The sequence below is a fragment of the Apis florea genome, unplaced genomic scaffold (genome assembly GCF_048593485.1).
Source record: "Apis florea isolate Af1SG1 unplaced genomic scaffold, ASM4859348v1 contig_3772_pilon, whole genome shotgun sequence".
Classification (NCBI taxonomy): domain Eukaryota; kingdom Metazoa; phylum Arthropoda; class Insecta; order Hymenoptera; family Apidae; genus Apis; species Apis florea.
Genome location: NW_028256845.1, coordinates 3,541,046 through 3,565,586, shown reverse-complemented (window position 1 = coordinate 3,565,586; position 24,541 = coordinate 3,541,046). Strand labels below are relative to the sequence as shown.

Genomic DNA, 24,541 nt, shown 5'->3' with positions numbered 1-24,541 from the left:
TCAAAATTAAAAATCATGAAAATTATTTTATAATATACTATTTGTATTGAATGTTTAATTGAAAAAAAAAAAAATATATATATATATATATATATATATGAATTATATTAATAAAATTTTGCAAAGCTAGAAGGAAGACTCAAAAGGAATACAAATACGATTGGTTATATTCCAATATATTCTATTATCCTAATATATTTTCTAATACAATATTAATTTCCTTTATATGTTTTTTAATAAAAATAAATATACATATTAGTCGAAAGTTTCAAATTTAGAAATTGAACTGTAATATATAATAATAAGCAAATTAGGCTACATACAATTCCGCACGAAAAAATTTAATTTTAAGTCTGTATTTGCGTCAATTTGTGACGATTGCAACCCAGTCTTATTTTTAATCGAAAAAAACGGATATTTTTATCTATAATGAAGATTTAACTTACCAATTATTATTTATAATATGTTCTATATTTTATATAAATTAATGAATATATTTTACATATATTTCTTTTTTCTTGAAATTATTCTTTTCCTGATTGTATTGTATAATTATTGGTGCATCTTATATATGTATATGTATTTATTTAAATCGAATTTACATGTATAAAACCAGTACTTACATTATTATAATTTTTTATTCTATGTGTATTAGTATTTATAAGATTATGCGATATATATAATTTGAAAAATATTTGTAATTACAAAATATTATCATTGTAAATAAAATGAAGAATAAAATATTATTAAACAATTGTTGTTATATTTATATTATTTAAATACATATTTAAAGATTTTTATTTATACTAATAAATTCGTTAAAAAATAATTCTAACAAATAGTTAAATGAATCAATTTTCAAAATTCGCATAAGCATGGCACTTAAGACGTACATATGTCAAAAACTTTCATTTTAAAAAATAATAAAATGTTGTTGTAATTGCCCTATTTCAATTATTGAATATTAAATTATTCTACTATATCATTTATTTCTCTTAATTTATATTTACAACATATCTCGTTTTATTACTCGCAGTCTGTATTCGGCTAGTAATAAATTATAAATAGCTCACTGTTTAGAATATCACTTTGCAATTAAAAATCTAAACTAGCAAATTTCTATCGTGGTATAATTTCAATGTACTTTGTTTTATATATATGTAAGACACGAAGTATCGTTAACGTGTGTACAATTCCCGCTTTGATCTGATCAAATACCATCACACGTATGTGTAACATATACTATTATTTACAGAAATGCACACTAAAATTGTAAATCTTTGCCATAAATTCACTTTATATGAATAAACTAATCTATAAAATAATTTGTTTATTTTATAGTTTAATAAAGGCATTATATCGTTTATGCAAATCATTTTAGACAAAAAAAAAAAATTACTAGAAGAAAAAATTTATAGCATTTACGTGATTTTAGGATGAAAAAAATTAATGCATACATACAAAAGAGTTTAACATTCATATTTTATGAATATAAAATTTGTAAATATTTGTTACGGAAATAGAATATAATTTATATTGCCTGATACATCCTAATGGATAAATAATGAAATACAAAGTTTTTGCAAAAACTTATAGTTTACCACAATTTAAGATTTAATCAAGAAATACTTTAATATCTTTTCCGAGATATTAATCGTTGAATAATTAAAAACTCATATTCTTTCTTTTAATTACAATATTATAGTTATATTCAATCATTCTTAACTAAAGCAAAACTGAGGGAACTAGTAGTCTTTTGTTTATTCTTTCTACGAAAGCAGAATACTATCTCATTAATTCCAGAGTTAAATATACATCGAATATAACTATCGCCTTATACTAATATTTACAATATTTCACAGTGTTTTTGATAGGATATAAAACTATAGTACTTTAAAAGAATGAACGCAAAAATAGAATTCTTATCTACTTTTCAATTGTGAAAGTATAAATTCTATATAAGAGGAGAAAGTTAATATTTTTTTTCTCTTTTAAGAATGTAATCATCTGTTGGCAAATATCATATTTGTCGTTCTAATTTTACAATAAGTGCAGCTCATTTCATACTGCATATCATCACAAAAAGATGTTATTCTACATTTGATGTAAAATTTTTTTGAATTTTCAGTTAATAGAAAATTTATAATGTTGACTAATTTGTACAATTTTACAAACCTCATTATATGAAATAAGATATCAATATTTTAATATCTATTGCAGTGCAATAAAATATTGATTAATGTAAAAAGATTAATTATTAAATATACTATAAATCAATCATGAAAGTTTGAAGATTTATGAAAACATAGTATAGTTTGAAGAAGTGAATAATTGTATACAAGCTAAACATCCATTAAACATACATGATCATATCGAAAATGCAAAATATGTTACATGCGATTTAGGAAGGCATACATTTTAAATTATGATTTTTAGCACTGTACGTAATAATATACACTACAAACACATTAATTTGATTTTAGTTCGTTATCAAATCTTATCATAATTGCACTGTAATAAAACAGAATAGTAAACGTAATTTCTTACGTATGAAAAACATTAATGAATAGAAACTTAAAAATTCAGCATCGCTATTTTTGGTGAAATCCGACATATATAAAAAAATTATTAATTATACACTAAGAATATGAATCAATTCATTTTTGCACAACCTCTCCTTAAAAAGACCATTCAATCATGGTAGAATTCTTTATCGTACAGTATTATCCGCTTAAGTATCGCAAGTTCGGGTTCGTGTTGCAACATTCCAGAGAGGTAGACATTTTTAAAAATTGCTTTCATCGCTTCGTTTTTTTTGTCGAGGTGTATCGAAGGCAAGAAACAACAAGAATGAAATACATTTTTTTGTCGCCGCTTAAAACCCGAAATAAAAGCTAATAATCTCATTAAAAAAGTTCTAGGAATTAATGAGAATAATTTTATAATATTTAAGCGGGGAAAAAATGCGACATTTAAGCGGACAATACTGTATTAAGTAAGCATCGGAATAAATTTTATACATAGGTACAAGTCACAAGTGGTACTACTAAATCACAGAATAAACTGTGTAAAGAATTTCGCATATAGCCATGTTTAAGGGAGCATAATGTATAATGCTCAGTCAGGTAAAACACAAGGCTCTATCGAAATTACAGCCGCTCAACAACACATTCAAGAACGGTAACAAGGAAGGAGCACTAGGAGTTAGCATTTGGTGGAGGTGGTCTTCTATCATAATCTCGTCTGTAATCTTTGTTTGGTCGCCAATCACTAGGATAACTATCTCCAGGATAACCTCGACCTCTAAAATGACTTGGTGGAATATCAGATGGAGGATAACCGCCGCCTCCACCTCCATATCCTCCTGGACCATATCCATAACTGGGTGGTCCTGATGGATATCTGTAATAATCACTGAACACAGATTTTGAATTTTTTGAACATTGATATGAACTTTATTTTCATACGGAATATTATTTATAACTTACCTTCGTTTGTCATTCATGTGCATACTCCGATCGCGATCTCGATCTCTGTCTCGATGATATCCACTAGACATTCGTCCATAAGAATCGAAACGATCACGTTTATGGTCTCCAAATCTACATAAATCATTTTAAATTAGATACTTTATTCTTATATCTATATAATCTATAATAATTCTATATCTTTCTTTATTATTTTATTATTATACCTTCCATCTCGTATATCTCTTCCATCACGAGATAACCAATGGTCATCATCTCTGCTTCCACTATAATGTCCGCTCATATTATAACCACCACTATCTCTTCTGATTCTTTCATCTTTACCTCCACTCATCCTATCCATATTTCTATCACTATGTGTTCTATCTCTATCTCTATCACGTTCTCTATCTCTTTTCATGTCTTTATGTTTTGATTCTTTTTCTTTGTGTCGTGGTGTATCTACACTATTAGTAGTACTTGAAGTAGAATTTGGAGTCGATGTAATAGGAGTAATAGTAATAGCACCAATAGTAACTGTAGATGTATTGCTAATACTGTTTACAGCAGATATAGTTGAGAGGTGTTTTTTACTTGGTGTATTACTACTATTCGAATTTTCTTCTATGTCTTCAACTCTTCGTTTTTGTAATCTACTTTCTTTAATAGTTTCTATTTGTTTATCGATATGTTTTTCCGAGTGCTTCTATAAAATTAGTTATATTAATAATAATGATATATATATATTGTTAAAATAAAAATAAATCATTATACCTTCACGTTATTTGAGTCCTCTTTTTTTTCTGGACTAGAAGTAGCACTTGTGTTACTTTCACCTCCTTTTTTCGTTGCGTGTTTATACAATTTGTAAAGTTTCTTTGCATCGAATTCTGTAAATTTAGACACAAAATACCATAAATTACTTCTCCATTCTTTAATTTGTTCAGGATCTCTATATTCTTCTAAGCAAGTATTAATTTGATTTCCAATTTGTACAAGACATTGTCTCGTGTGTGCGACTTGTTCCGCTTCACTTAAAGATTGATCGGGTCTATCTAAAGCTTTGAGTGCCTTCTTTACTGGTCTCATTTTTTCTTTACACTATATAATTAAAAATAAATTAGATTATTATTATATATTTACATACATATAAATGATATTAAAGAAATTAATATTATTAACCTCATTAAATATAGAAGGATCCAAATCACCAAGAACATCAAGAGCTCTTGGTTCATTATTAGCAGTAAAATGCATTGGACCTGCTGCTTGTTTTGCTTTTTTAGCTTTTTTATTTTCTTTTTTTTCTTTCTTAGTTTTTTTTTCTTTCTTTTTTTCCTCTACTATATCTTCAACTTCTTCTTTAGTTTCTTTCTTTACAACAATCTCCTCTTCTTTCTTTGTAGGTAGCTTTAATTAAAATGAATATTAATATTTTTAAATTAAAAAAAATATTAATATTTTTTTATTTATGAATTATAAATATATAATAAATTTACCTTTTCAATTTTAGATTTAGATTTATTACTTTCTTCACCTGAACTATCATTTTCTTCTATTATTTCTTTTGTAATGGCAGGTTTCGCTTCTTTTGGTTTTCTTGGTTTCCTTGCCTTAGTCTAAAATTATTATTTGAACAAATTACAATATATGAAATTATAATATATTTATAAATCTCATTAATTATGAAGAATATATATTAATATATAAAATATATAAAAATTAAAATTATAAAATTTTTAGAAATTACCTTGAATTGATATTCGGATTGCGGGATAAGGACATAACCCTGTCAGGATAAAATAATAGGATAAAGGGTTTTTTTATGGAATATTATATAAAAAAAATATCTTCTTACCACTCCTAATTTTGAATCAATTTGTTTCTTGAGTACTTTTAATAAATATTCGGCTCGAGTATTTATTTTTTTTAATTGTAATTTGCTACCATTTGGAAGAAGTTTATCACCAAGTTTTAAATTATTATCCATTTTGATAGCTTCCCATGAGCCCATTCCATGTTGATATATACCTCTTAAAAGTCTAGAATCATCTTCAGAATTCCAATCACAATCAAAATTTGCTGGTTTTAATCTATAATAGAATATATATATATGTATATGTATAATTATAAAATAAATATACAATATAAAAATAGTTTTAATTATAAAAATTTGATAAAAATAGTAAACATACTTAATATCAATATGCCAATTAGATCGTTGTTCCGAATCTGAGGGCAAAGCTTGTTCTAAAGGTTCTAATTCTTTTACAGCAGCTGAGAAAGATTTTGCATTAACCATAACTCCACCAATTTTAAATGTAGGACCACGACCTCTTTTACGACCAGGTCCTTTACCCTCTTCTTCGCCTTTATTTTCTTTTGCTGTACTTTCAAATTCAGATAAACAAGCATCGCATCTAGTTTTTAATTGATCTCCCAAGAAACGTAATTCTGACATTGGTTTTTCTTGCAGTTCTGCATCCGCCGCAATATCATCTAATCGTTTTAATGGTGCAGGGAATTTTTTATAACTTTTAACAAATCTTCGTATCTATATAATTTCAAAAAAAATTGAATTTATTTAATACATTTATTTAATACAAGCAAAATTATTGATATAAAAAAATACATACCTCTGCATCAGTAAAACTTTTTATGTTTTCGCGTGGTGTAACTCTCGGTCTACCTCTTTTTTTAGGACGCTCATCATCACTACCCTCAATCTCACTTCCAGAATCCTCAGCTTCTTCACTATCATCAGCAGATAATTTTTTTCGTTTTCTTCCTCTTCCTTAATAGTAAAACGAATGATTTACGTACAATGTTACATTATACACTATAATAAATCAAAACTTTTAATACAATATACCTTCTCCACTTTGATTAATTTGCTGTAATGTTTTTCGACTTCGTGGAGGTAAATACAAATCCTCCATTTCTTTTGATTTTTCTTCTTCTTCAACTTTCTTTCTGAAATTTTCTGGAATAATTTCAGCCTAAAATAAATCAAAATAAAAATAATTAGTATTCATTTTTTTATATATAAGAATATTTAAAAGTATATTTAATATTTGTAATTACCCAATCTTTACTTTCATCGTCATTATCATTAGGTTGATTAACTGGTTCAGATTCTTCTTCAAATGCAGCAAAACTAGCAACTTTGAATGCAGATAACAATTCGTCTCCCACTGTTGAAGGTCCTTCATCTCTTGTTTCTGCCCTTCTTAGAATTTCATCAATATCGCACTAATAGCATAAAAATAATAAAAAGTTATTTAATAATAAAAAGTATATATTTTTTATTTTTATGTAGATTTAATTTATAATAATTTATTCTTTTAGAACAATTACAGTTGGTTCTTCATCTCCATCTTCTTCATCTTTAAATAAGTCTTCAGCTCCAAATTTTAAAATAGCATTTAAATCTTCTTTATTGAATGGATTATTATTGGTCCCTGCATTTTTTTTATCTAATACTGTTCGTCCAGTTGTATCCATCCGTTGAATTACAAGATGATCCAAAACCATTTTTTGTTTTGCTCTTTCTACTATTTCTTCTTCTACAGAATTTTTTGTTACTAAACGATAAATATTTACCTAAATAAAAAATATTTTTAAATAAAATATTGCAGTTTAAAATATGTTATAATATTTAACATATAACATTAATATTTAAAATATTAAACCTGATTTTTTTGACCAATACGATGTGCTCTAGCCTGTGCTTGTAGATCATTTTGTGGATTCCAATCTGAATCAAAAATAATGACAGTATCAGCAGTAGCAAGATTAATACCAAGACCACCTGCTCTTGTTGATAATAAAAAACAAAAATCTTGGGATCCTTCTGCATTAAAATGATCTAGTGCTTGTTTTCGTAATTCTCCTTTTATACTTCCATCTAATCTTTGGAATGGAAAATGTTTTTTTTGTAGGTATTCTCCAAGAATATCCAACATTCTGACCATTTGACTAAATATTAATACTCTATGACCTGTTTCTCGTAATCTCACTAATAATTTATCAAGAAGCACTAATTTGCCAGAACCTCGAATTAGTTGTTGTAAATAATCTTCGTTATTGTCCTTTCTTTCATTTTCAGTAGGTTTTGTGAGGAAAGCATGATTACAACATTTCTTTAATTCAATAACAATATTTAGGAACGTCATAGTAGAACCTTTAACTCCTTTCCGCAATGCATTATAATTTTTTGTTAATATCCATTTGTAATATTGTTTTTGTAACGATGTCATTTCTACTCGTAATATTTGTTCAACTTTCGCGGGTAGAGACTTTTCTACATCTTTTTTGACACGTCGTAAAATAAATGGTTCTAATTGTTTATGTAATTTGGAATAGCCTTTTTGAGCCGCATTGTCATGCTCTTTTTCAAATTCTTCCCATGAACCAAATCTATATAAATACAAAAAAAAAATTATATTATAATAGTTTTATTAGAACTACTTTAATACTGCTTTATACATCAATTTGTAATTATACCTTATATATATATAATTATATATATATTTTATTTTTTGTATTTGTAATTTTATTTTTTAATATAAAATTACTTAATTATAAAATTAAATATTTACAATTCATATATTTACATTCAATTTTAAATAATATATTTAATATTTAATAAATGGCGGTAATATTAAAAAAAAAAATACTTACTTAGTAGGCATTATAAAGTGTAATAAGGCCCATAATTCTTTTAAACTATTTTGTAATGGAGTACCAGTTATTAAAAGACGATGATTCGTATGAAATTCAGCAAGTGCTTTGTACAAGAGAGAATCATCATTTTTTAATCGATGCGCTTCGTCTACTAACAATACGGCCCAATTTAAGGCACCCAAAAATGCTTTATCTTTAAGTACTATCTCATATGTTGTAAGTATGGCATTAAATTTTAATCTTTTTGAACTGTAACACCATTCGTATTCTCTAATCTAAAATATATATAAATATAATATAAATATATTTAAACAACAAATTTTTTAATTTAAAAGAAATTCAAATTTATAAAAATAAATAATACATACAACATTACGGGAAGTAACATCACCCAAATATGTAACAAAATTCATATCTGGTGCCCATTGTGACATTTCTCTTTGCCAGGAAGTCATTGTTGAAAGAGGCACTACTAACAAAAATGGTCCATAGAGCTGATGTGTATGGAATAAATAATAAAGGAAGCATATCGTTTGTATAGTTTTACCAAGACCCATTTCATCTGCTAAAATAACACTGTAAATATAAAAAAAAATCATTAATATAAAATATATAATAAAATATTAATTAATACATTATATAATTTTATATAATTATTATATAAATATTTAAAAGTATAATTTCATTATACTTTAATTGTATTGAGAAAAATAATATACCTATTTTCTTTGCACCATGAATGAATCATCCAATTTAATCCATCCATTTGATAGTCTCTAAGAGTCAAATCTCGACCTTTTCCCATGTAATCTGGTTGCCCTTTTAATTGATGAAATTTAGGTCTAGATTTAAGAACCTTACAATGTTTGCTTGGTGTTCTTTTTGACTCCTCTCTTTCACGAAATTCTTTTATTTTTTCTGGCCATTTTTTGACAATTAGTGCTCCATCTTCCCATGTAGCCTCAGCATAAGGTAAACTTTCCCACTTACAATAATAATCAGGATGTTCTGAATCTGGTTTATTATATTCAGCAATAATTCTTTCAACATTATTATAACTTTTCAAAAGATCTTGTTGAAGTTCTAATTGACACTCAAAATAATCTATATCTTCAGGTCCAGCATAATCTCTCCATTGTTTGATTTCTCGTTCTCGTTTAATAAAATTATCTAATTTTTTTAATCCTTTTACTTTTTGTGCTTTTAAAGATTCTTCTGATTCCCATGTATTATGAATATGAGACCATCCTTTCCATTTTATTAAATACTGCAATTCAGTTTCTTCCCTAGATAAATCTTCAGGATTTGGATCGCCATTTTCTTCTACAGCATAAATTGTAGTGACGTTTCCTGTAACTAAAAAATGATATTATAGCAAAATATTTAAAAAAATAAATATAAATATAATTATAATTTATAATTTACAATAATAAGTATATTAAAAACCAACCTCCTTTTTTACCAATTCTTTGTCCCAAAATTCGTTCAATTGTTTCTGCATTATCTGGTTCTGTATTTGCAGTACTACCTTCATCAATTTCAACAAGATCTTCACTATCAGTCCTTTCTTCACTTTCTTCTTTATAACTAATAGCAGTTCCAGTTCTTCTTGTAACTTGTCTGATATTCAAATTAACATTAATTTATGAATATCATAGTTATTTTAACTATAAAAAATAATATTAAATACCTTCTATTATCATCGCTATCAAAAGAAGAATTTTCAGACGATTCTGAAATACGTTTCTTCCGTATTCTTGCCTTTTCTTTTGCTTTCTGTGCAGCGCGTCTATTTAACGATTTACTAGGTGGAGGTCTTCTACTTTCAACATCATCAGATTCAGAATCTGAACTATCCGAATTCCATGAGTTATGTGAACTGTAAAGAAAAGAGAAAAAATATAAATGCATATAAATTTATAAATATATTATAATAATAATAATAAAATTAAAAAATTATGTGTATATATATATCTATATATGTATGTATGTATCTTATCATTTGATATTTTTATCTCAAGTTTAAATAATAAAATATTTAAATTATAAATATTAAAACTATATTTTTTTGTTAATAATAAACATAAATTTAATAATAGAATTCATGTTGGATATAAAAATTTTTTTTAATTAGATATTTATAAGTAATAATTAAAATATATAAAAATAATAAATTGCAAAATTTTCATTTATATTATTCATTTAAATAAATTTTTTTTATATAATCTTTATTTATTTTTACAAGAAAATAATATTTGTAAATTATTCTTACTATATAATGCATTGATAATATTTTACATGCAAATAATCTACACAAATTTACGCGCGCCCATATGTTATGTATATTATATATATCATATATATCTTTTTCTATATAAATGTTATAATGAATTACATAAATGCATGAATAAATATGTAGCACAAACTAAAGATAAAATAAATATTAAAATTATTGGTACAATGCAATAGTTTATTTAACAAAACAAAATAAAAACAAGGTAAAAAACAAACAGTGCTATGGTGTAAAAACATATTTGAAGCACTAAGCTTAATAAACACAAATTTAAACATCAAAAATAAAAAGTATAAAAGCACATTAATACACAATATCTATTCTGCAATACAGAATAGAGCACATTATTAATATAAAAGCTTTGAAGAATTATTATTACTATTATTCTTGCGAGATACAAACCTATTAAACAATTATTTATAAATTATGTTTGTAATCCAAACTAATGAAATTTTATTGATATTAAAAATATTTAGTTATTTTTACAAATTATAAGATTAAGATTTGTAATACTTTTGTTTTTATTGTACTTTTTAAATATTATTCTATAGAACTATCATTATTTTTTGAAAATTAAAAGTATTTAATATTATAAATATATATAAAAAAGAATTTTATTTTTCACTAAACTAGATATATTACATACTAATAAATTTATATTTTTAAAAAATTATACATTTTGAATTATTATATTGTACAATAAAAAATGTATCTATTTAAAGTGCATAATGTATCAATTTAATCCATAAAAGAATAATTAAAAGGATTGGAGAATTCATAATTTCAATTTTTGATAATTATTTGAGTTTCTTCATATTACTTACCCCTTTTTTTTAAATTTCTTGCGACTATCGCTATCGCTTTCACGTTGTGTAGCAAGCCTTTCAGGCTCTTTCCTAGAACGGCCGGATCTTCTGATTCCATAAATGTCAGGATTCTCATCCCACTCGCGACTAGACTCATTCTTAAGCCTAACTTTTGTTTCTGTGCTGTGATTTGAACTTTTGCTCTGGAAGCTATCACTTTGTGCAGGTGCATCCGATTTCTCTGATTTATCAGAATCAGAAGCTGATCCTGATCCGGAACCACTTGAAGAGCTAGAGTCACTGCATTTGCAGTCAAGTAATGTTTTATTTCACTATCATTGTTTATAATTACAAAAGTTATTGTAATTTAAAAAATATTGAATAAAAATACATAAATTTATCTAATACAAAATACTATTTTTATAATGGTACTTTATAATTATTAATTTAAAATAATGGCAATTGATTGTAAATCCAAATATTGGTAATATATATATATATATATTATATAATTAATAAAACATATATTATTAAATGTATAATTAAACATTACTATAGATTTTATCTTTTTTTTTTATTATTCAATTTTAGTTTGGAATAAAAAATATGCACAATAATTACAAAAGCATTATAATTTAATACATCAATGTTGATTTATCTATATGTATTAACTAAATGCAATATGTACATATCAGTTACAAATCATTTAATACCTTTAAGTAACTTTAGATATCCTGATATTAAGTTGTAATCTTAATATTTCTATTCTTCAATATTTGCATTTCAATATATTTGTGAAAATATCTTTTTTTCTTATTTTGTATCTACATTAACATATACTAATGTAATAGGACAAATTATTATAAAATGATTAAAGCAGTATAATACTAGCTCACCTATTGTTTAAATTATTTTAATATACAAGAAAACAAATACTAATTGCATATGAGTAACCAAAACTTGAAGATTGTGCTTATATAAAATTCAAGGAATACATTAAATTAGCATGATTATGAAAGCAATGTTAATGCTATATAAAGCTATAGCAATACACAAAGTTAAATGATTAATCTTAAATAATCCTTTACATATCAGAAAGCCAAATACATTATATAAAATATATCATACATTATTAAATATTAAATATTATACATAAACATTAATTATTATTAGATCTATATTTATTATTATTCTATATAAAAATTGTTTAATACCATATTGGTAAAATAATAATTATAAGATAAGAACAATAACAATAATCAATAACAATAACAATAATAAAAAAATACAATAACAAATAAAAAAAAAAACAAAAAATAAAACAAATATTAATTTTCCATGTTTTGGACTTTCTGAAAGAAAGGAATTAAATAATGTTGATTACCCACCTTTCTGATCCAGAACCAGATCCTGTATTGCTTCCTGAAGAAGAGCTATCACTCTTACTTTCATTTTCAGAATCAGATCCAGATTCTTTACCAGATTCAGACTCTAACGTTTTCTGTAAGTTAATCAGACCAATCTAGTATTGTTTTATTTTCAAAAATACATAAGTCGCAGTGTGTTGTTTGGAATAGTTTTTATACAATAATATTAATACAAATGTATTCTTTAATCATATATAATATGTTCTTTAGAATTTATATTCTTTAGATTTATTTGAATATATTTAAAAAATAATAATATATAATATCCTTCCTTGTTTTGCATATTTTTAATGTTCAAAATATAATTTGTACATAAATTAGCAGTGCCATCTATCAAGAGAATCTTTCCTCCATTTTGTAATTCTTGACCACCATCTTGTAGTTAAGAATTGGTAAATCAAACTCTTTAATGATTCGTTATATACACTCTAATAAAATATTAGCAGTGTATTACATTTGATTTTGCATTTTTAGATTACATTCAATTACATATAAAGAAACAAATTCATATTAATATAAATCAAGAAATATATTAAATAAAAAGATAGTTACATATTTACATATAAATACATAAAGATAAATTTACTCTTTAAAAATTATAGATTTTCTCTTTATAAAAAATTATTCATAATAGAAACACGAAAATTCTTTCATTATTTATTATATGTAACTATCTTAAATTATGAATAAGCAGAAGAATTCTGCAAGACTTTTTGTAAGTTTTGTATTCCAAAATATATAGAATAGTTTCCTGCAAATAACCAACATAAGATGGGTATTTCAGAATAATATAATTCATTATTTTTAAATACTATACATATTTATTGAACAATTCAAGTACATTATGTACAACATTTATCTGATCTTAAAAATTTACATTTATTTACTGAATAGTATACAAGTTAGAAAAAATTGTATCCAAAATACTTTCATAATTATAAGTTATTATCAATTTTAATATTAGAATAATATTTGTTTTTATATTTAAATATTTTTAGCAATAAAAGAGTGATAAATAATCCCAAATTTATGTTGAAAGAAATACAAAAATACAAATCTGTTGTATGAAGCACAATACTATTTGAAAATAAACTTTCTGTTATAACTCATAAAAAAAAATTTATATCTTAACACATAATAATATGTGCTTCATATAACAAAAACAAGACTTTTATAGAGTAATTATTATTTCTTTTAAAATTTAATTTTTTAAGATCTTTCAACTTTACTTACAAGATTTTTTATTACAATAAAAACTGTTTTAAACTCTAAAATATACTGAATATATAAAAGTTGAAATATTTTTCAAGTTTTATATTATACTTTATTTATTAATGATGATAAAAATACTAATGAATAACTATTATATGTAACAAAAATATTTTTCTATGCATAATATGTACATAATAAATGTATCTTTTTTAACTTAAGAAAGAATAAATTTTAAATACTTATTAAACTAAATTTTATTCTTTCTTTAATATGATTTAAGTAAGATAATATCAATTTTTATATAATATTAAATAATCATTTTCTACTTTTGCAAATCCTAGAATTTAATTTTGTTACATGTTTTGATAAGAATATATTTTGCATTATTATATATTAAATGTTATATAACTACAAAAATATTCTTAATAAAACAAATGTAAAAACATTTTTTTGATTGTTCTGCATATTACATTAATTTTAATAGAAATCATCTTTCATATATGTGATCCATATATATATGAATCATTATTTCTTTTAGTTTTATATCTTATCTTTATATAATTTTATTGAAAATAACATTTAAAATTATTAATGTACTATGTTTCTCTTATATACAAATTCAAAATAAATTTGTGATATATTTAAGTTCATACAAATCTAAGATTTTATAAAAGACAAAGAATAAACAAAAAATAAGATTTTATTCATAATATATAAAAAATCTTGAAATATCAGAGAAATCTCTGGTTTTCTTAAAGGAAAAAACTCAGAATATATGAAATATTTTCTACATGAAAAGCATGTAATTGCCAAGAGCTTTTACAGGTGATTGTGCTACACAGTCTCTAACTATAATGTAGAGAATGTATATCAATCTTTGAGCTTAATTTGCAAAAATGGGTCTATTTAAAATTTTTGAATAAGCATAGGTCCAAGATAAAGGAGAATGCAAGGAATCATTTTTGATAAAAATTAGTGTGGAACAATGATATTTTAAGTGATAAATGTCAAATTGAACGAATGTAAACAAACTTATAGGTTATTAAGAGCCTAGAAACTATGTAAAATTGCAGAAAATTATGATTTAGTGGAGACAAGTCTCTGAGCTCATAAGGTCAGTGAGACCCCGCCCTATATGCAGAAATCTTTTAAATAAAATTACAATGATTTTTTACATTTTTACGAGGATTTTTGTCCTTATAGTTTAATGAAACGCATGTGACAACACGACTTTTCCCTACTCCAAACAACACCGCGGCCATATCACGCAAATTGATCATTAAAACAACATTGATGCTCGTACCGGCTACGAAAACAAACAATTATTGCCAAAAAAAAATTGAAGAAAAGCTGAAACTTAAACAATTTTCGAACCCGACCACTCACCTGCATCGTTCCGTCTGCGCGTCGTACCGATATCTCGATATTACACACACCACGCACAAAACCACGTTAATTTAATAATTAAACTGCCGTGTATACACGTATTCGTAATATTAAACGACTATTGATGTATAAAGTCGCGACATCGTGCAAAATTATCGAATTTTCACGTACTATATGGTCACGGGCCTGAGCTTGGCCGCCATTTTGTGAACTCGACTCGTTCTTTCGCCCTCCCCGACCGTCCTCCCGTCTATCATCCCATCATGCAACGCGCGCGCGCTCCTCCCTTCCCCTCTTTCATCTACACCCCAAACTAAAATGAAGGCCCTGCAAACGTGACAAAAATTAATACTTTTAGGAACGTAATATTAACATCTGAAAAAATAAATTTTGCTATAAAATAATAATTATATATCTTAATTTCACTCTTGAATTTTAAAAAGAAATATCATTTTAATCAATTACATTAAAACGTAGTCATAAAACGGAAATCGTTGTATGACAGCCATTTTGATTACTCAGAAAGATTTTACCCAGAATGCCTGGCGAGTTTTTCGATTACTTTGTATATGCGCAATTATGATGATCAAGTAAATCATACGACAAAATCTCTTTATATACGCAATTCGCTTTAACTCTTTCCATTTATTTTATTCATTTATATCTTAAAATATATAAAATAAATTGAAATTTTATAGTTATAATATTAATTTAATAAATTTTAAAATTTGAACATAAAAATTATATAGACAATTTTAATCAATAATAACATATACAAAAATCATTAACGTATAATATTATTTTTGAGCTCAGAGACTTAATCTCATTTTTTAAGACATAATTATAAAATACGATAAACTGAAAATAGAAAATGTATAATTACATGAACGTCAATAGTGTCACCATGCAAAGTGAATAAGCAATCTTATAAAGCAACATAATATGTAAAAGCTGTTGTTTTACATCAGATTGGGTAGAGACAAAAGTCAAATTTGATTGAATTGAAACAATAAAATATATTAGTTACTTTAAAGAGAAAAAAATTATTTCTAATAAAACAAGTAATTTTACCCGGTCCAATGAAAACCAGCTTGTCTTTTCGCAGGCGATGAAACTAACGTATTATGACGAGAATGAAAGACGAAAAATATTACCCAGACACCCGTGGCACCTCATACCGGAAAAGGAAGAAAAGCCTACAGCTTCGATATACGATTATTTACGGTTTCCGGTCGAAAATCGATTTATCATTCGACTTTAAATATCGATTATCTCATTTTATGATAGGCGCGTAAAATAATTACATAAAATTGTTATTATTGTGTAAATATTCATAAAATATTTAAAAATAATAAAATTATATAAATTTATATACATTTAAATATAATAATTATTTTTTTATTGTATTTAAATTTCGTACTTAATTATCTAAATATCTAAATTATATGTATAATATTTTATATTCTTTAATTAATAAATAAAATTCTTTAATAAGTATTAAATAATAAAAGTTAAATAAAAAAAATAAAATGAATTATATAAATTCTTGAAAATTAAAATATATATAGTAGAATTTTGATTATCCAATTTTTTATTATCGAGGATTTCGATTATTCAGTGTCTTTTATTTACCAATTTTGTATTCTTCTTTCAAACTTTTATTTCTATAATTATTTTTTCACTAGATTTTTCTCTATCACTTTTTGAAATTGTTGTTAAATAGTCATTATAGCTGATATATTTAATATATCACATCTAACATATTTAATTCCAAATAAATATTCAAAATTAAAAAAAATATCCAAAATTATAAAAATTAAAAAAAGAAAATAATTTATATAAAAAATATATTTATTATATTATTAAAAATACATTTTGTTATATTATTTTTTCGAGGATCTCGATTTATCTATCACTATTTGTTCTACTATTTAAGCAAGTCTTACTATATTATATTTAAAAAATTCGTAAACAAATTAAATGTATTTTCTTTATTTACATTATAATTTTAGTTTGTTTACAATTTTCAATGTACATAATGATTTAATTTGAAGAATGAGATAAAAAATATTGATGTAATGTATATATAACAAATCATATTTATATACATATATAGTATGTATTCTACGTATATTTAGCATATATAAATATTAATACCTGTAAATATTCATATCAGAACTTTTAATTATTTAATGTAATATATAGGGTAAATTTTATCACATATTACTAAATAATTATTCTGTTTAATTAACAGTTTATAATATTCACACTTCCTATAGTAACTCAAAATTATGCAGCAATTCAGTCTTAAAGTAACTCAAACAATAATGTAATATTATTACAATAAAAAAAAGCCAATAAAGATAAAAATTTTGTATTCACTGTCCAATGACAATATTTTATTATAACATATTCATGTACTAAAGGATACTTGCACAAATGAGTCATGAAAGTTAACACATGTTATTTACAGACACGTGTAATTATTCGGCACTGGGCGTTTCTCCTGTAACTTTTGTAGATGCTTCATCTATCAATTCTTTAGCTTTTGCATCTGGTAACCAAAGACCACTATCAACACATCGTTTCATATGATAAAGTGCTTCTTGTCGTGGCATTACTGCTAGAGTTTCTTGTAATAAAGCATGATCTTGTGTTTCAAAGCATTTTTGTAAAGGCTAAAAACAATATATTAATATTATATTAATAATATATTAATATATTAATATATTAATACTACAATACAATATATTAAAATATTAAGATATTTATTAATTAAGATAAATATTATATTAAAATAAAATATTTATGATAAATTTGTTTTGTACCTCTGGTAGACTTTCAAATACTTCAACTGGATCAAGACCACCTGGACCACGACGTGCCTTTTTTTCTTCTTCTTCAGCTTCTTTAAGAGCATCTGCTACTTTCTCAGCAGCTCTTTTACGTATTCTTTCTTTAAATGCTCTTAATTCATCTTCAAATGAATTTCTATGTTCTAATTCAGCATTTTGAATACGACTGAAGAAGGAACCTACACATGCTCTTGGATCAACATCCAATTGTTTTGATAATTCCAAAATACATTGCATACATATACATTGATGAGCAACATGTTCCATTAAATCATGTTTCTAAAATTAAATATAATCATAAAATTCATATAATAATTATATTCATTATAAATATGTAAATATATACTTACTTCTTCTATTTCTAGGTTAATACACCAAATAACTAAATAATTTGCAGTATTTTCACATACTAAATCAGGATTATCTGCTAAAAATTTCTTACTATCCTCATACCTTCTTAACATGCCAAATTCTTTTAATTTTTTTTCATTTTCTTTTACAAATTCTTTCATTTTCTTTTCCTTTTCTTCATCTGATAAACCATTATCATCTCCCTTACATGGTGGTCTTTTATTAATTACTGTTTTTGTAAAACCATCTTGACCGATAGTATCAACATTCCAAGGTGTTAATTTCTCTTTTTTTTTCATTTCCTCTTCTTTTTCTTGAATTTTTTTCTCTTCTTGTTCAAGATCATGTAAAACTTTTTTTAATGCAGTCAAATCTGCTGAATCTTTTTGTTCTCTTTCTAATTTTGCAAGTTTTTCCTCTGTTTCTTTTAATTTTTGTAGAGTTCTGTAAATAATAAAAAATTTTTAAATTGATGATATTACTATAATTTAATATTACTACAAAATAATTTATTTATATATGTTGAAGATAACATACTCTGCTTTTTTTCTTTCATGTTCCTCTTGTTCACGTTTCCGTTCTTCCATCCTTTCTAGCCTTGCTTGATGACGCCACCTAAATAATGATGGTGTATCAATATTTGGATGAGTATCATCTTCATCATCTGAAATCTAATAACATCACATTATTAACTTATATATATATTAAACTTTACATAAATTATTTTAGATATATAAACATATTGATTATAAATAACAACACTTGTTGTTTTAAGAAAAATTAAAAAAAAAATATATAAATTATAAAAATTAGTATATGCGTTAATAGAAAAAAATTTATATTAAAAAATATACATCATTTTTTGACAATTTATGAAGAATAAATATATAGATAACAAAATTTTGATTAAAGTTATATTAAATATGTTTAAATTTAATAATTATTTTTTATACTTTTTCAAGCAAACAAATAAAAAAAACACTCGAAATTTCTACTATCACTCTAGAATATTCCATAAGCATACTGGACCAAAACTAAGATTCTTACTTCAATATCTTTCCATTTACTATAATCCACCATCGTTCAACCGATTAAATATACTTTTTATTCAATTATGTATTTTTATACAAATGACTATTTTATAAATATAATTTATGTATAAAGCGTTTTTTTCTTCTTTATTTTCACAAAAGCAGAAACACAACGCCCATACTTGTCGAAGTTTAATTGTCAACTGTACTAGCATGAATATATTCGCGCGAGAGTCGTTCGATCTATCATGTCAGGGATTCTCAATTACTTAAATGATAAATTATATCGAATAAAATTTGAATTGAATCTAATGTTCATAATTCATTTTTTGTGATAAATAAATTGAATAACATAATAAAAAATATTTTTATACTTTTTAACATAGAGTTATATCATTTATAAAAACAATTTATATATTGTAATTTAATTTATGAATTTATCATTAAATATGTTTTATAAATTTAAATAATATATATTAAATAATTTTAAAGTATGTTAACTTTAAAAAATTATGTCTTAAAATAAAGTGTTAATTTTTACTAAAATTATATACATGTAGTAAGCACGTGCAATTCATTTATACTGAATTTGGCATTGTACATGAATATAGACACTTTGAATTTTAATATTGCTTAATGAAAACATTTCATTTAATTTTTATTCAATATATTTTATAGTTTAAAAAAATGATTGGTATGCGAATGAATGCATTTAACGATACAGGACTTGGTGAACCAGAACAAGATGCAAATTCTGCTCTTATAGAATTAGATAAAGGTATGTTTATATATTATTTTTAAACTTAACCTTATATTAATTTTATTATAATTTTTACAGTATTATAAGTATCATTGTATTATTGTATTAATAGTAAAATAATATATATAAAAATAAAATACAAAATATAAAAAATAATAAATAAAATTATTAATAAGTGCTTAAATATGAAATTTTAATAAAAAAAATTTAAATAACACTTCATAAATAAATCCTTTTATACGAATGAAAGAAATATTTTTAGAAAGTTTATTTTGGAAAGATTTATTTAATAAAAATATTTTTCAGGTTTACGGTCAACAAAAATTGGTGAACAATGTGAAGCCATAGTGCGATTTCCTAGATTATTCGAGAAATATCCTTTTCCAATATTGATAAATTCTTCTCTTTTAAAATTAGCAGAAGTTTTTCGTACTGGCAGTAATTTTTTACGTGTTTGGGTTCTCAGAGTATGTCAACAAAGTGAAAAGCATTTAGATAAAATTTTAAATGTTGATGAATTTGTCAGACGTATTTATAGTGTGATACATTCTAATGATCCAGTTGCTAGAGCTTTGACTCTACGAACTTTAGGCAGTGTAGCTGGTATTATTCCAGAAAGACAACAAGTAAAATAATAATAATTCTTATAATTTGTTTCATTTTATAATATGTATAAACAAAAAAATTATTTTATTTATAAGGTTCATCATAGTATAAGAAGATCATTAGATTCTCATGATTCAGTTGAAGTTGAAGCTGCAATATATGCTGCACAAATGTTTGCTGCACAATCAAAATTATTTGCTGTTTCCATGTGCAGTAAAATATCCGACATGATTAGAGGTCAAGCAACACCAGCATCAATGAAATTACAACTTATACCTATTTTACAATACATGCATCATGATACTTTTACAGCTTCAATGGTTTGTAAATATCAATTTTAATTTTTAATAATAATTTTTAATAATAATTAATATATAAATAAATTGTATAAAATTATAAATTTTTTAAAGGTAAATGAATTATGTATGGAACTTCTTGCTAGTTATCCAGCAGTTGAATTTGTCAGAGTTACATTAAGTGCTTTAAGCACATTAGCTTCTGCAACATTAATTGATGTTCCACAACAAGTTGCACTTTTATTACGTTATCTACAAGATGATCCAAGATTAACTATTAAACGCCATGCACTACATTTATTACATTCTTTAGCAAGAAGAGGAGCTCATTTATGGCCGCAAGGTGCTCTTAATAATTTGATAGGTAAATATAATGAATAATAATTAATTTTTTATAATTATAAGTAAAAAAAGATAGAAATTTCTTTTTAGAGAGTACTACAACACTCTTACAAGATGGAGCTGGAAATAAAGATCTTCTTATTCGAACATTAGATGTAATCGAGGTTACCATTTATTTGTCAAATAGTAATGAAAACACATTTTTTTTTAATATAAGAGAGAATTAAACAAATAAGTTTTTGAAATTATTTAATTTAGGTACTTAGTCAAAGTGCAGTAACATGTGATGCAAATAGAGAAGAAGGAAATCCTCTTTTATCATTATGTGTAAATGCTTGTTATTCACCTGATCCATTTATTGCAGTGAAAGCAATTACTATTTTAGCTAGAGTTGCATGTTATTGGTATATATTTAATGATTCTTATATCAGCGAGGAATGAGATATGTATACTGAAGTTCTTATATTTTATTTATAGCTATGAAGAAAATTTACCAGCCTATGGAATACAAGACGTCGTATCTTGTCTCGAATCTCTAATTGTACTTTTAGCTTTGGATGATAAGTATTTACATCAATTGAAAGTTTGTTTACGTTCAACAGTAAAATTATGTCGGGCACAACCTAGCCATTGTTCGATATTTGTCGATGCTATCGGTAGTACACTTTTCAATGCTCATGCAGAAGGCAGTCAAAATGAGAAGCAAGCGCTTGCTTTATGTGAAGCACTAGGTGCTATAGGAAGTTTAGGAGAGAATGCATTACTTCCTCTTTTACCAGATATATTAATAAAGCTTAAACAGACTATACATGTACATACAAAGGTAAATTTGTAAATAATATATACTTCATAAAAAATATAAAAATATATAAATTTTTTTTTTAAAGGTAATGTTATGTACATTACTTTTTCAAATGGTAGCTGGAGGATATGAATGGAATCCAGAATGTTTAGAAGCAGTAGAAGAAATTATTAAAAATGTAGATGGTTGGGCCAAATATCGAATTGCACGTAGTGCTGCAAGATATGGTCATCATACAATAGCAACTCAAATATTTAGAAGTTTAAAAGAAACAGTTGCATCTGAACAATTACATTTTTGGTTGTCCGGTTTAGAATTAGTTACAAAAGCTGAAAGTTATCTTATGTTAGTTTCTATATATTTTTAATAATTTATTTTATGAAAAGTATATATCTGTTTTTTTAAATTTTAAACAGGGAGAAAACAGAAGAAGCAGAAAGCAAAGCAAGAGTTTATACTGTAGAGAAATTAAATGGAGCTATTGCGCGCTATGCAAGTGCATGCGCTTCATTAAAAGCCGCTAGTACACCATTACGAAGTTTACAATTTGCTAGTGAATATTCAAAATTGCGATGTGAATTTCTTCAAGCTATTGTACAACTTTTACATTCATGCAGGTACCTTGAGTAAATGAATGTCATAAAATAAAAATAAAAATTATTTATTATTATTATTTTTTTAATTTTATCAATATAAATTAATTATGATTTAGATCTCTTTGTACAGCTCCACCACCTGCCATTACATGTACAGTAGTTCTAACTACAAAAGATGACCTTCAACGATATGGACGTGTTACGAATCAGGTATATTACTTGTATATTTCATTATAATTCAATTATATTTTAAACATTTAATTTAAACTAAAAACGAATAATCTATATTTTATAGTTGAGAAAATCGGCTCAAGAACTCAAAAATTGTGCAGAAAACTATCAGAAACTCTATCAATCAGCTTTTGATGCTGATCCAGGTTCATTGACGAACATACGAGCGTATCCTTTACAAAAATGTAATTAATTTTTGATTTATCTACATCTGAAATTATTGTTATATTTGATTTACGCATTTCAATATGTATTTTCTTAATTAATTTATATTAATATGTAGATTACAAGAAATTTGTCGTTTATTAGCGAATAGTGTTGAACGTGTTTGTGGTGGTACAGGAATTCAAACATATCATCAAACCGAAGTAAATTTTAATTTTGGTGATACAGTAGAAATGCGTCAATTGGCTCGTTGTTGTACTGAATTACGTCGTTTAGCTCCAACTTATATAGGTGAAAATAAAGCAGCGGCACTTAGTCATTCAAGAATAAACTGTTTAGTTTCGCAAGTGATGTTATTAGCTGGAACAAAAATGAGATTACCAATACCTCGGTATTATTTTCAAGCTTTACAAGCGACTAGTGTGAAATTATCTGTTTCGCCACAACCTCGTGTTCTTGGTGAACCAGTATCTGTACCTCAAGGCAGTCAATTAGCTTTAAAAGTCGAAGGAGTGTTACGACATGGTCGACGCGCTTCTCTTTATCGTTCTGTTGCTGCTGTTTGCATTTCTATTTCTACTTCTCCTCCATCGAAGATAAATTCAGATCAAAAAGTATGAATTAATATTTTTTTAATAATAAATCCTTTATATACATATTTATTTCAATATTTGATTTTATTATTTTATTATAGGATTCTAATGTTAACGAATTACAACAAACTGTCACACCACATCGCGATTTTTTTGCTTGTGAATTTTTACTTTCATTAGGAAGTCCATGTACAACTGCTACAACAACATGTGCGAGTAATACCTCTAATGTGAATAATAATATGAACAGTAGTGGTGGACAATATCAAGTCACAGCAAGCGCGAGTATACTCGACAAAGATGGCAATGTGTGGAAATGTGGACCACGTTCTACGCTTCAAGTTAGGGTTCACGAAGAGCCAGCCAAAAGAAAATTACCATAAAGATATGTTCATGTATTTTTTATTATAAAACATTGTTATAAATAATTGTTTTCAAAAGTATTGTATTCGAAATATATAATAAAAAATTATACTCTGATATTTTAATCAAAATTATAATATTTTATAATTAATTATTCCCTTATAAAAAATTTCTTATACTTTATAATAATTAAATTTCTTTTTATATTTAAATTTATTATATTTAAATTAATTTAGAGAAAGAAATTTTACAAACACGATAAATTATATTTTT

The 24,541-nt window shown here is 24.9% G+C and overlaps 3 protein-coding genes across 8 annotated transcripts; 1 reads left to right on the top strand and 2 right to left on the bottom strand.

The window, feature by feature from the left end:
• Positions 1 to 568: 568 nt before the first annotated feature.
• Positions 569 to 16,463, bottom strand: Chd1 (chromodomain-helicase-DNA-binding protein 1). 6 transcript variants are annotated; one of them, XM_086915113.1, is made up of 23 exons: positions 16,349 to 16,463; positions 15,278 to 15,604; positions 12,641 to 12,753; positions 11,271 to 11,552; positions 9,844 to 10,032; positions 9,604 to 9,773; positions 8,873 to 9,509; positions 8,522 to 8,729; positions 8,151 to 8,428; positions 7,160 to 7,886; positions 6,825 to 7,070; positions 6,552 to 6,719; positions 6,340 to 6,466; positions 6,104 to 6,261; positions 5,663 to 6,021; positions 5,326 to 5,560; positions 5,218 to 5,256; positions 4,967 to 5,086; positions 4,650 to 4,877; positions 4,242 to 4,568; positions 3,695 to 4,173; positions 3,489 to 3,602; positions 569 to 3,414 (listed from the first exon to the last, which is right to left on the bottom strand). In XM_086915113.1, the coding sequence occupies exons 2-23, from the start codon at positions 15,281 to 15,283 to the stop codon at positions 3,198 to 3,200; spliced, it is 5,427 nt and encodes a 1,808-aa protein (XP_086771239.1). In that variant the 5' UTR covers positions 15,284 to 15,604; positions 16,349 to 16,463; the 3' UTR covers positions 569 to 3,197. The 6 variants fall into 6 exon arrangements, with proteins under 6 accessions (XP_086771239.1, XP_012351065.2, XP_086771241.1 ...); XM_012495611.3 differs by having other exon boundaries at positions 15,278 to 16,453; XM_086915115.1 differs by having other exon boundaries at positions 569 to 3,402; positions 15,278 to 16,453.
• A 790-nt stretch (positions 16,464 to 17,253) lies between these two features.
• Cdc37 (cell division cycle protein 37) lies at positions 17,254 to 19,786 on the bottom strand. The gene is made up of 5 exons (XM_003691280.4): positions 19,531 to 19,786; positions 19,021 to 19,154; positions 18,483 to 18,927; positions 18,106 to 18,411; positions 17,254 to 17,955 (listed from the first exon to the last, which is right to left on the bottom strand). The coding sequence occupies exons 1-5, from the start codon at positions 19,561 to 19,563 to the stop codon at positions 17,761 to 17,763; spliced, it is 1,113 nt and encodes a 370-aa protein (XP_003691328.2). The 5' UTR covers positions 19,564 to 19,786; the 3' UTR covers positions 17,254 to 17,760.
• Positions 19,787 to 20,091: 305 nt separating this feature from the next.
• Positions 20,092 to 24,399, top strand: INTS7 (Integrator complex subunit 7). The gene is made up of 13 exons (XM_031914937.2): positions 20,092 to 20,292; positions 20,581 to 20,900; positions 20,976 to 21,200; positions 21,291 to 21,540; positions 21,609 to 21,682; positions 21,777 to 21,922; positions 21,996 to 22,341; positions 22,406 to 22,665; positions 22,737 to 22,937; positions 23,033 to 23,126; positions 23,212 to 23,315; positions 23,431 to 23,926; positions 24,007 to 24,399. The coding sequence occupies exons 1-13, from the start codon at positions 20,202 to 20,204 to the stop codon at positions 24,286 to 24,288; spliced, it is 2,889 nt and encodes a 962-aa protein (XP_031770797.2). The 5' UTR covers positions 20,092 to 20,201; the 3' UTR covers positions 24,289 to 24,399.
• Positions 24,400 to 24,541: the final 142 nt, after the last annotated feature.

Coding starts and splice junctions, on each gene's coding strand:
- Chd1 (XM_086915113.1), bottom strand. Junction 6,262..6,339: donor AATTAATCAAAGTGGAGAAG/GTATATTGTATT, acceptor TTTACTATTAAG/GAAGAGGAAGAAAACGAAAA. Junction 3,415..3,488: donor CACATGAATGACAAACGAAG/GTAAGTTATAAA, acceptor ATCTGTGTTCAG/TGATTATTACAGATATCCAT.
- Cdc37 (XM_003691280.4), bottom strand. CDS start 19,563: ATGGTGGATTATAGTAAATGGAAAGATATTGAA. Junction 18,928..19,020: donor CATGAAAGAAAAAAAGCAGA/GTATGTTATCTT, acceptor TATTATTTACAG/AACTCTACAAAAATTAAAAG. Junction 18,412..18,482: donor TTAACCTAGAAATAGAAGAA/GTAAGTATATAT, acceptor ATTTAATTTTAG/AAACATGATTTAATGGAACA.
- INTS7 (XM_031914937.2), top strand. CDS start 20,202: ATGATTGGTATGCGAATGAATGCATTTAACGATACAGGACTTGGTGAA. Junction 22,666..22,736: donor AAAGCTGAAAGTTATCTTAT/GTTAGTTTCTAT, acceptor AATTTTAAACAG/GGAGAAAACAGAAGAAGCAG. Junction 22,938..23,032: donor CAACTTTTACATTCATGCAG/GTACCTTGAGTA, acceptor ATTATGATTTAG/ATCTCTTTGTACAGCTCCAC.